The sequence below is a fragment of the Gouania willdenowi genome, chromosome 12, assembly GCF_900634775.1.
Source record: "Gouania willdenowi chromosome 12, fGouWil2.1, whole genome shotgun sequence".
Classification (NCBI taxonomy): Eukaryota; Metazoa; Chordata; class Actinopteri; order Blenniiformes; family Gobiesocidae; genus Gouania; species Gouania willdenowi.
In genome coordinates this window covers 28120601-28133759 of record NC_041055.1, presented here as the reverse complement: position 1 = coordinate 28133759, position 13159 = coordinate 28120601, and the positions used below count along the sequence as shown (strand labels likewise).

The 13159-nt window shown below is 36.5% G+C and overlaps 1 protein-coding gene across 1 annotated transcript in view; it reads left to right on the top strand.

Moving 5' to 3' along the window:
- Positions 1 to 3138: 3138 nt before the first annotated feature.
- The window catches only part of kcnt1a (potassium sodium-activated channel subfamily T member 1a), a 50668-nt gene continuing 40647 nt past the window's right edge, over positions 3139 to 13159 (top strand). The window contains exons 1-2 of the mRNA XM_028462899.1: positions 3139 to 3548; positions 10942 to 11103. Coding sequence (XP_028318700.1) covers positions 3397 to 3548; positions 10942 to 11103 — 314 coding nt within the window. The 5' untranslated portion in view covers positions 3139 to 3396. The remainder of the gene's footprint in view (positions 3549 to 10941; positions 11104 to 13159) is intronic.

Here is a 13159-nt window from a genome sequence, read left to right as displayed (position 1 = left end):
ATGTACAAATGATGCATTTTGAGTCTAAAATTAGGCAAAGATGGGGCCGACTGTTGTTGTTTTGACTGTTTTTGGTATAAAAAATTACCTTAAAGACCATTTTCTACTGATTGTTGGTCTTAACCACCAGCTCACATGTGATATGGATCTGACATGCTTTTTACATGTTTACATTACAATAGTCTCCTTTATTGCAGCTTTTTTTTTTTTTTTTTTTAAAGTCTCCAATGCTTTACATTCAATTTAAGCTTAGCGCTATGTGGCAACCTCATGTCATCTTCATCCTTGTCAATCATCTCACCTCACCCACACACTTGGCGTTCCCACTCTGTGCCATCATATCAACAAGGAAATATATAAATAATGAAGTTATAAAGTCAAAAAAACAAAACATTTAGCTTTTTATTTAAGTGTATATTTTCACTTTCTGTCCTGCTTTTGGCACTCGTACAAGTGATGAGGAGGTTGTTGGTTTATCCTTAATCTCACACCTTTCAGTGTCAGAAGAAGTTTTTTAAAAGAATAAAATGACAATTACAGACTTTGATAACAATGTTTAGGAGAAACAGGGCCAATTCTTATCTTTTTACTTATCATTAGTGTTCATTTCAATCAATCAATCAATCTTTTATTTGTATAGCGCCAAATCATAACCAATGGTATCTCAAGACACTTTACAGTAGAGCAGTCTTAAGGACGGACTCTTAATTTTATGGATACACACATATGCATATATACGTATATGCACATACATATGTATCCCACACCCAACATGAATTCATCATGGCGGCAAGGAAATTTTGGTCCATCCAGGCCCTAATGTCCTTCAGACAGGCCTCAAGTTTAGATAGCTGATTTGTCTCATCTTCATTTATTGCTCCCTGGATGTCTGAAGCCTTTACCAGCAGTCAATCCCAAGCTTTTATCATTAGACACTTTTGAATTTGTTCTGTTTTTATAATGGTAAAGCCTGCTGTTTTGACACGGTGCAGCAGCCTTTTTAACAACAAAAAATATCAATAATTTTCACTTAAAATGACAAGACTGTTCAAGAGATTTTGAATGGATTGCAATTAAATTTTCTTTAAAAAAAAAAAAAAAAAAAAAAATGTAAATAAGGCTGTCTATACTTTGGCAGGTCTTGTGTTTGTCATTCGTGTTTGCATCAAAGGAGAAATAGGCCAATAATGAGAAATAAATCAATTATCTATCTATCTATCTATGAATAAAGCAAGGAATCTCTGTCTGTCTGTGTGTCTGTGGCTCAAATATCTCAGTGCTTCAACAACAGACTGAGCTGAGACTTTCAACATGGCTGCTGCTTGGTTCAAGGATGTGCAACATCAGATTTGTTTGGACTGCAATGATACCGTTCATGAATTATTTCATAAAATTGACTTAAATCCAGCTTTGCAGAACAGCTCAATGTTGACAGCTGACAAGTTAAAAGCTGCGTAGAATCTTTTGGCGGTAATGCTCCTTGCCTTTGTTGCCAACCGCTGTAAAACTACACAGAAGAAGAAGAATCTACAGGAGTGACTTCACAAAGGGCTTTTAAAAACGACTAAAGTGGCTCTAATATCCTTAAAAAAACACCCCTGTAAATATTGACCAGCAGGTGTCCACAGTGAGCAATGTTTGTAACAAGGTGGGTAATAATAATAAGAAATCCTGTGTGTGTGTGTGTGATTCAGAATTAGGATTTAACTTTTATTCTGAATTAAAGAGGAATTAAAGCTCCCATGTAAACCATTAATGAAAAACCTACGTAACCTCCCATTTTTCTAAAGCAAGACATACTGTACTTCCTACGGGCACTGCACTAGTAATAATAATAATAATAATAATAATAATAATAATAAAAAGGCTTCCTCAATTCATGTCCCTGAACAACATAAGCAGATTTGGATAATGAATGGAAAGAGGTGACAATAATCTCAAATATGCAAAGGAGAACTTTAGTTTTAGTGCTTGCTTTTTTTTTTTTTTTTTGCACTTTTTAAATCTCCTAAGTAGCATACATTTTACAAATATAATGTGTGAAATCAAACATGCAAGATTGTGCAGTAGGAGTAAATAAGATACACTCCATACCAACTGAGTGACGAATACAGACCAAAAAGTGTTAAATTTAGCTTAAATGAAAAGACCAAATAAGCAAATATCACTTTGACTCGGATGGGATTCGAACCCGCCACAAAACAATCACATTCTCTACGTCTTGCTTCAACATGGGCCTGCTTTTCCAGACACAAATTATTAGATCACCTACAGGACGGCCAATTAGCTTAACACAAGGCTTGGAGAACATGCAAACACCATTGCATTTCATCCAATGTGATTTTTTTTATTAGTCTTCAAATATATGAATATATTTTGATCTAGTTTTTGTTGCCATGTGTTTTTTTTTTTTTTTTAATGCATAGTCTAGTTTTGTTCCTTAAAAAATCTCAAGGTCTAGGAAAATTATGGCGAAAGTATTGAGTTGATAAAATTAACTCTGCAATAATGATAATAATAATAACCCCTTACCAACACGCCCAGTGTCCCCCCCATGTGAGCCTGTGTCTTTATTCTGCAGCTTTTATATGTGATTCTGTGGAGAAGCAGACTGAAAGTAATGCATTACAAGTTCTCACGTAACTGTAATTAAGTTGCTTTTATGGGTTAAAACAAACCCAAAATAGAATATACAGAAAGAAATACAGAAAAGAAAAAATATTTGTTGAATTTCGTATATTCTGTATTTCTATATTATTTCAACCCTGTTTGCTGTTTTTCTTTTCTTTCTGTAATGCTGCTGGAAATGTAATTTACCTTTCAGAGCCTTCCTAAAGGGAGATTAATAAATCTAATCTAATCTAATCTAATCTAATCTAATCTAATCTAATCTAATCTGATCTAATCTAAATATCATTAATATTATGACTTAAATCTCTGTCTCTGTGTTTCTCAGACCTGTTGCAATGCTGCATAATGATACATTCAGTAGATCCAGGTGTGTTGGTGCAGGCAGTGACTCACAGATCACTCTTTATCTTTATTATTTTTTCACTTTTTTCCTAATAATTATCATTAGTCTCCAGTAGACGACGCTGTTACCACCCGTTTATCATTACATTTAGGTGTTAAATCAACAGTTTGGTCATTGTGAGCAGCCTCAGGAGGAAAGTCTGTCATGTTGTTCCTGCTGCAGACATTCTACATCCACCCACCCTGACGAACTGTCATAAAAAAAAACACTTATTTTATTTGTGTGGAAAGCTGAAAAAAAGAAAAAAAAAAAGCTCCAGTTTGCGTGGGTTGACTCACCTCCAAAGATGCACCTGAATAGGTGAGAGAGGCACAAACCACGGAGAGAATCTCAGTCCCAGTTTCCTTCACATCTTTCCACCGATGCCCTCAACCTTAACCCAGGAAGGGGGCATCATCACCGGGGAGGACCCCCCGCTCAGCACCGCTGCTCCGGACAACAACATGTGCACCGAGTGCTACGAGAACCGCTCCTTCGTCAACGACGACGGGACCGTCAACGAGCACAAGCCACGGTAAGAAAAACACAAGTTATTAATAATTAATAATTACTTATTAATAATAATAATAATAAGCTCCATCATTCATAGCTGCAACATATTCTGGATTTAAAGACATGAACATGATCACAGAACAAGTTCTTCTTCTTCTTCTATTTCTTCTTCTTCTTCTTCTTCTTCTTCTTCTTCTTCTTCTTCTTCTTCTTCTTCTTCTTCTTCTTCTTCAATAAAAAAATAAAATAAAATAAATAATAATAATAAATTAATTAAATAAAAAAAAAAACATCTTTTCAATCTAAGAGAAAAAATGTTCAAATGCAATATATATATATATATATATATATATATATATATATATATATATATATATATATATATATATATACACATACACCTCCATAGGATAAGTGCAATAGTTTGTTGTTGACATTGTTTATGCCAATGTTTCTCAAATGGGGGTACGTATATCCCTAGGTGTATGCAATGGCACTACAGGAGGTACCTGAGGGAAAGAGTGGAAAATTAACAAAGTTTTGGTCCAGGCACGACATGATCGGAAATGAATCTATTCAGGGGGCCACTAAATCCGTTTTTCAACCTTGGGGTCGCCTGAAATTTCTGAAAAATTAAAATAGATCTTTGAAATATATATATATATATATATATATATATATATATATATATATATAGATGATCAAATATGTGTCATCTCTCATTATGCTCTGTAGTGGTTTTTAAATAATTTTCTAAGAAAAATGTTGTAGTCGGACAAAGGGCCAAAAAAGTTTGAGAACCACTGGTTTACGCAATATATCGCAACGTATATCGTGTTGTTTAGTATTGAGATAAATCGTACCGTGACATGCAAATCGTGAATCGTATCGTATCGTCAGATTCATGGCAATGCACACCCCTAGTGTGTAATGCAGTTCTGTGGGCACAATTCTTAATATAAATAATAATTTTAGTACTGCACTCAGTCAGTTAGTTTTTTATTTCTGAGAATCTCTTCGACATTCCAGTGTGTTTATTTTTCAAAAAAAAAAAGATGTAACATTTATTCTCACATTAACAAAAACAATGTGAAAATGTAACACAAATATTGTCTAACTGAGGCCAACTTAAAAAAAAAACTAAATAACTAGAATAAGTTAAAATGAATTTAACTTATTCTACACAGGGTAGGGGTTTATATCTGCACCGGCCGTCCTACTAATAATTGAAGGGGGAATACAAACAAAATCATTTTTTAAAATCACAACTATACTAATGAAACAAAGTGATGAAAACATATGAATAATCAAACAGTCACATATAAGCTAAACTGGAATTTCTAATATATTCTTCAGAAAAAAATTAAATATAAAGAGCAGGCTGTAGCATCCGCTCCCCCCAGTGGCTCCATAAGGTGGTTGATCCCAGTTTAGCTCCGCCCTCTATAAAGGAGTCGTGTTGGGCGGGGTTACTTCCTTTTGGAGCTGCATGTCAAACAACATGGTGAGTGTAAACCTAAACAACGGCAACATTATCAAATTGCGTGCACTCACCTTCATTAACAACAAATGTTTGTAAAGCAAAAACGTGCGTGTGTAATCTTTATAAAAATGAATAAACTCAAATTAAGTGTAGCAATGACGTGGGTCCACCACACCCTTGTAAAATGAATCAAATTGGTTTGGGAAATCTGAACTAATACCAGCTCTAGTTGAGTATGTATCATAAAAAAATGGGATTTTAAAAAAACCCCAGAAACTGGTTTAAAGTTGCAAAGATTGGCCAAAAACGAACAGCAAAAGTTGTAAAAAGGGTTCAAACTGTCAATTGTTGCTCAAAAGTGGTGAAAATGGGGGGTTGGGGTAATGTAATTTAAAAAGTAGAAACAATTAGTTTAAAGTAGCAAATAATGGACATGACAAATCGTGAAAAACACAATAATAAGCATGAAATATGGTGAAAAGAGGTTAAAAGTGATAATAATGTGTCATCATATGCAACATTAGGTGGGAAAAGTGGTGGAAATGTATTGAAAGGGGAAAAATATGCAGAAAAGCCATTGGAATTTGATGGAGAAGTGGCAGAAATGGGAGTAATGTAGCAAAAATGCATTAAAAGGAGCAAATATAAGGCAAGGAAAAGTGATGAAAATAGGTACGTTGGTGTAGTTTTAGAAAAATGGCTAAAATAAGTAAAAATGAGCTCAAATTGTTCAAAAAATATTATTAGTTTCTTGAAGGTATCTGGCGACCACCTCCCAGACCCCCTGGTCTACTGTACACTACACATTTTTGCTTTTGTTGTATCGAGAATGATCTCTGTTCTCTCTCAAAGAACATGTTTTGAGAGCAAAACATTTTTTCTGAAAGACGGACACTTTTCGTTGAGTTAATGCTCTGCGTTTTCGTGATTAGCAGAACCTGAAAACTTCCCGCTGTGAAGCCACCATGTCAGCACCAGTGGATTTTTGTCCATATCATCTAAAAGCAATATGCATTAGCACTTGTTCATCATCACTGACCGAAAAGTGAAAATAAATGCTGCAGCCACATGAACTTCATCTAGATGTTTTGATTTTTAATCAAACATTATTTGCATTTTTTTTGGTCTTTTTTCAGAGATTACTTTTCTGCAAAACATTTCTCTGTTTTATGTCATGCAAATTATGTAATAATAATGTAAAAGCATATTTAATAATAGTTCATTTCATCCATGGATTGAATAGGTCACATTTTATTTTAGAAAAGGACATTCCGTTCCTTCAAATTGAATTACTCAGCCTTTAAAATTAAAGCTGTTCAAACAACGATGGCTATGATTCAGGTTGAAATGAACATTATCAATGGTTCAATTAGTTCATGTGGCTTTTACTAAATAAAGCAGAATAGTAATGTAGTGTGTAATTTAAACTTAAATTCCTGTATGTATAAAAAATAAGTCCAAACAGAACCAATTTTTTTTCTCACTTTCAACCCTTAGAAATCATTTTCCTGTCTCATGTAAGTGACCTCGGGGGTTTTGTTTGGTGCGTTATTTGGATTTCACTGGCCGACAGAAATATACCCGTCATCAATTATGCAATACGTTTGACAAGCTGAATAAATGGCTAGAACAAAGAGAGAGATGGAAAACAATGTCAGGAAAGTTTTTACCCCATTTTTCTGATGTTATGCCCTGCATCCAAACCAGTGTTTGGGTCCATTACAATTTTCAGTTAAAATTATGTCTTTAATTAGCCATGTTCAATTACAACTGAATTATGATTAAAGTGGGCAGCATTTTTTCCAATTACAATTCAAATTACCATTATTATTTTTCCCCTGAAAGTCAATTACGGTACAATTATGTTCTCAATTACTAAAGTTCAAAATCAATAAATCACTATTACTCAGCCTTTAATAAATAAGCCCATTAAACGTAACCTTCCTCTTGTATTAGCTTTCTGTTAGCATCTCTTATGATAACTGGTCAGTTTTGACCCATGTCTTAAATCAGCTGTAAAATACACTAAAAAACATTATCTATCATCCAATTTGTTTTCCATCTCTTGGTTAGCTTGTTAGGCTTCCTAATCAATGAAAATATTGGTATTAAAATTCTTGGTCTGGGCATCTGAGCCTTTTTTTGTTTGTTAGTAAAGCCCTCAATTTATATCTGTTTTTTTTTTTTTTTTTTAAATGGTAAAATGATCCTTAAGAGAACTGACAGGAAAACTTGATATTAACAATATTTTAATAAATATTAACTACACATGTGTAAGCCATAGAACTGTAACATGATTCCACAGGTTTGTGCTTAATTAAATTGTAAATGACAGTTTTTAAAGAATTTCCATGCCAATTACAATTGCAAAGTCAATTATCAGAACTAAATTACAGTTCAAATAGTACAACATCAACATATTTTTTCAATTACAACTATAATTAAGTGATAATTGTAATAATTACGCAATTACAATCATAATTGACCCCAACCCTGATTCAAACCGCATGACGAGGGATCATGAAATACTGAGTGATGAGTAATATTTAATCAGCGGGCGCATGTTTTTTTTTTGTTTTTTATTTAAATCAAGGAGGTGGTGTGAATAAAATACAGCCAGCGTTTGATGATTTAATGTTAACCTTGCAGAAACACTCATGGTGTGATATCACCAGCGCACAATTACACCATCTTAACTCCAGGCCCGTTCTTTAAAAATGACAAGTAGAAGTCCATCTTCCCACATAACTTCGTCTCCTGGGGGCCAAAGGAAACATCCTGTGAGACAGTGTCCACTCATTTCAAACTGTCAGATTGATGTTTCTACATCCGTGGGCGCTGAGAAAATCCTATCAGTGGAGATCCTTTAGTTAAAACTGAAGATCTAAATCAGTGAAGATGATTATATGTGACGTGCTTCATGATGAGTAATGGCAGGGGCGGAAAGAAGTGATGGAGAAGTGTGTCCTGTCACTACATCAATCCTGTCTTAACTTATACCTTGAAAATAGGATTATATAAATAGTTGTTTTAAGATGAATTGTTGTTGGAAGGATAAAGAAGATTTAGTTTGAGCATTTCCACACAAAAGCTCAATGTCATTAACAGTAACTCTACGTGAATCATCCCTTTAACTTGGAGGAGTTTCAGGGTAATATAAAATGCTAAGTTTTTTATTTTTTTTTCCAAATTCCACATATTGTTTAAAAATTCCAGGTTTTTTTTGTTGTTTTTTTTAGAATATTTTATACATTTTTTCAGAAAATATTGGTTTTCAACTCGTGAGGAAACAAATTAAGCAATAATAAAAAAGAAAACCATAAATAAACAAAATTGTAATTTAAAACCATGTGTAAACTACAATTAAAAGGTAGATATAAATTGTACTGACTGTCATATAAAGATGTGTGAGAGCAGCATTAATGTCAGAATTTCCCCTCACGGATCAATAGTTTACTGAATCTGCGCAGGTTCATTGATTAAGTTTTAATGAACCTAATTTAAATGACCCTGTCCTGGGTGTATCAAGTTATCATGAACCTATGTTTAAAGGTACGTTCACATTCAACGCGACTTCAGCGACTCTGGCAACTAGATTACATTTAAAATCAATGTAAATGACACAATGTCAAGCGACACGACTCACACGATTCCAGCGACGAGATTGCGCGATTGAGTCTCAAGTCACTCAAAGTTGAAAATTTTGAACTTTTCAAGCAACTTCGAGTGATGCTGTGTCGCGACATCCAATTGGCAATGAGTTTCTCCTGCCGGTCGGAGAACGGTACGTCTGCAGTGCCAAATGTGGCACAGAGAGGGCTCTAGACTTCTTCTATGGCCGCACATTTGCAGCCCTTTAAAATTGTAAGTATATTTTGAGTGAAGTTAAAGTAACTCTGCAAGTTGAGCATTTAAACCATAAGAACATGCAGAAGAAGTGTGCAGCCCTCTCAGTGGAGCTCTCTCGTCACGTCACTGGAGCGACGAAGCGAGCAAAAAGCGGGACTATGTTCAACAGGCTCATCTCTGGCGATTTAAAGCAGAACTAAGTAACTTTTTCACTTTAATAAATCCTTCTGTAGTCCCTGTGAGGGTAATACAAGTGTTTATGGGGTGATTGGGGGGTCTTTCATTCCCCCCCTGCTGTCTCTGGCCAGAAAACCGCACTTGCAACTTCCCTGCCTCCGACCCGGTAGCAAGACGTACTGCTTTACGGCAGCCCAATACAAACTAATGCTAGATTATGACCATGAGGGGGGTGCAGAGTTTTTACGACAGTGACATAACCAAAAGGGACCTTTAGAGGGAGCGCTAAGCTCAAGTTACTTAGTTCTGCTTTTTAAGCAACTATAGTTGCTGAAGTCGCGTTCAGTCACCTTATGACGCTACAATCCCTGGCCGCAAATGGCTGCTCCGGTGTGTTGATGTGTCTCCTTTCACTGCAACTACCTAGTCAAATTCCTCGTATTGTTCTAAACTGTACCTGGTCAATAAAAGATTCTGATTCTGATTCTGATTCTGATCTGTGGTCTCATCCACAACAACAGCCAAATTTTCCGCACAGATCTTCTGTAGCACTGATGAGATGTGTTGCTCAAACATTCTGAGCAGGTGAAGCTGATTAAGGTTACTCACGTTTTCAGGGACCGCCCCTCACTGGCGGTTTGCAGCGCTTCACGAGAAACAGGCATAGCTTCACAGACTCATGAAAGTTACGTGGGAACTGTTCGGCGCTGTAATTTGGAGTGGGTGATGAGTTGCATAGTTTTTTGCCAGTCTTGACGTCATTTCGGGTGACTGCTTCAACAGGTTGTTTAGTTTACGACCAGGAGGGGGGCGGGGGGTGCACCGAATGACTGGTCCCTGGAAACATACCCTAGATAAACGTACTTTCCTCTTTTAACAGTCACGGATTACAAATACTCATGTTACTGTAATTGAGTTGCTTTTATGTGTACCACTTGTACTTTTTTGAGTATATTTCTAAATCAGTAATTTTACTCGTACTTAAGTACATTTTAAAAGATGTAAAGTCATTTGTTACATTTCTACACCCAACAGTTACTGAGTAAATTATATATTTTTTTGTTTTAAAGTGATCAATGGACATTTTGAAACTACAAAAAATGGAATGAGCAGACAACAATCAAATGCATCACATCATAGCCGACCAACCGGATTAAACCTAATACACAGTGCCAAAAACGCTTTAAATGTTGCTTTTTTAAATTGAAATAGGCTTCGACTTCCTGTTTTTGAGACTGTCAATCAAAGTGAATGCGTAACTGTGCATGGAAACAAGGCTGCGCGTCACAACAGCAAACAGTTTAAATATGATTCTGGCTCTTACCTGACCCATAGACCTATATCAATGCGACCCGATTCAACCTTGTTATGTTCCACGATGCGCGTGCAGATAAGTAGAGGCGTGGCTTCTGGTAGATTGGGAGAGGCAGTGGGAGGAAGTGAAGCTGTTCAGGGCGGGACATCGAGGCGTTTCTCAGAAACTCCAGATATCAGCTTTAAGTAACAATGCTTCTGCTTAGGATATATCAGTACTCTTTACACCTCTGGGGGTAACTAGGTCCCGGTAGGGTCACCCATGGTCAATGTGTCCTCGATGAAGGGTCAGACAAAAAACGGTACAAACGCAAGTTTCAAACTCAAAGAAGGAGACATTTTCTGTCTTTGTTTTGTTGTTTGTGTAGCCACTACAATACTCAATGATTAAACCTCATCTTGGTAGCTAGTTTAAAACTCCAACATTGACTTTAACGTGTCTCTCTGTTTTCTTTCCTTTCTCATGCTCCCTCTACAAACAGGCTGCTTCGCCTTCTCGTTTCCTTTTCTTCGCTAAAGTCCTCAACCTTTCTTTCTACCTTATTCTTTCTTCTGCTTTATTTTCTCCTCCCTCCACATCTCACTCCTCCAGTTCTTCATCTGCACCGCTCCAGACCAAGAGCAAGAGCGAGGTCATCTTAGACATCTCCACCCTGAAGATGGAGCAGCTGGAGAGTGAAGTGGCTCCACTGCCCCCACGCTTCCGTTTCAGAGACCTGCTGCTCGGGGACCAGAGCTTTCAGAACGACGACAGGTAAGACGCAGCGTGGATGGATGAGAGTGGACTGAGAGGTGTGTGTTTGCCATCTTCAGAGATTAGGGAAGTGATATTCCTCTGTGGTTTAAAGGAAACACAATGACTGTCAACTGTCAGATAATAACAAAACACTCAAGGCTGAAACAGTCAGATAATACATCTCATCCTCCTGCCATCTGTATGACTGATGTACTGCTAATACGTGCAGTCAGAAAAACCTCAGTCATCAGCCTATAATAGTATATACTGAGGAGGAATTCTTTCATTTGTGAACAAATCTAGCAAGAGAGAAGAAGGAATCTTCTCTGTGGAAGCTTTTATCTTAAGCACCTTTACAGGAACTCTAATTCTTTATTGGTCTCTCTAAATCAGAGGTTCTAAATTTAAGTTTTAGCAACAAGATTCCCTGCTACAAAGAACATTTACAGAAAACTACTAATTCTTCCATTTATTAAAACAATTATCGACAATTGGATGAATTACTGTTTCATCTACTTTAAACCATTTAGCTCAAAAAAAGCAAAAAAGTTTTTTTTTCGGATGTGTTAAAACAATAATTGAGAAATCTTGGAATCAATAACCATTAATCTTTATCTAAATAAATGTAACAAATTGAGAAAGTGTGTAGATTTGATTGTTGTGCAGCAAGAGAACCTCTAGCAAAGTATGTCATGCATTTATCTGTGCTTCGCTTTTTGTGAGTGCCTAAACCTGAAAAGTCAATTTAATGAGAAAACTGAGAAAGCACACCTTAAGTAGTGCAGGGAAGGTAATCATGACATTGGGCACATGCGGGTGGAGACAGGAGGGAGGATAGGAATTACACACACACACACACACACACACACAGTCAGAGAAATCCTGACCAACAGGGCCTGTACTACGAAGCTCAATATATATATGAGATTGATTGAATTTATTTTCTTGTCATGCACACAATGTGCCCAACCCTCATGGGCTTATAAGACACCGGAAAGTTCATTAACATTTCATAACATTACAAAGTTACAGGCTCCTGGCACAGTTCAATCTTGAATAATGTGTTCTGTCTTTTTTCTGAGGCTTTTGAAATAAAATCTGATATAACAAAGATTCCCTTCATGAAACACACCAAGTTTTTCATAATCATCTAACCAAAATTAAAATCAACGTAAATTGAAAATTTTTTTTAAAAAAAAGAACATCCCTCATGTTATCATACAATGGACAGTAAAACAAAAAGTGAATCTAATTTTCAATTTCATCTAGATCACAAAGTAAACAAACTCGGTCTTCCTCTAGGATGGCATTAAACCTGCTGGTCCCAAATAAAGACCTTTTTGTGAGTCTCTGATCCGACATTTTAACAAGTCTATTCCAAAGCTGACGCATTTCACATTTATGTCTGATGCTTGGAAGCTCCAACCCCATATCTCCATTCACAGCGAGAATTGGTGTTAATTTATGGACTCCCAAGAAGGACCTCAGAGCTCTTTGATGTACAGAATTACAGCTTGGATGTTCCCGGAACCCCCAAACACCAGAAGCATAATTGAACACTGGACACACACATGAACGACAAAGTTGTGTATAAGTGTAAAATCCCAAACTACAGACCGGGATATCGCTCCGTTCGTGAGCTTCAGTTAACCAAACATTTGCCATTACAGAGCAGCTGTACTACAAAGCTGGAAATAAATATGTTCACTTAAAAATGCACGACCTGATTTTTGAACCATGACAGGAGGGCGTGGCTGAATTCAAAAAGTAAATCCCGTCCCTCACTCCGATAATCCCTCCCAGTCTCCTCCTCTCACAGAAGTGCACAAAATCGCACACGAGAGCTGAACGTGCATTACCAGTAAAACACGTCGCCAATCAAAAGGATGCACACAAAATATAGGGAAATAGAACATTAGATTACCTGTCTAGAAGGAAAACAGTCGCGTCCAGAGTTAGTCCAAGTCTGAAAACAAGTTTGCACCGCTTCACTATATATCGCGGCAGCAAATGAGGAGGCTCCTTCGTGGGCTCTGCGCACCCCTCTTTTCTCTAAATCCTGTGATTGGAGCTG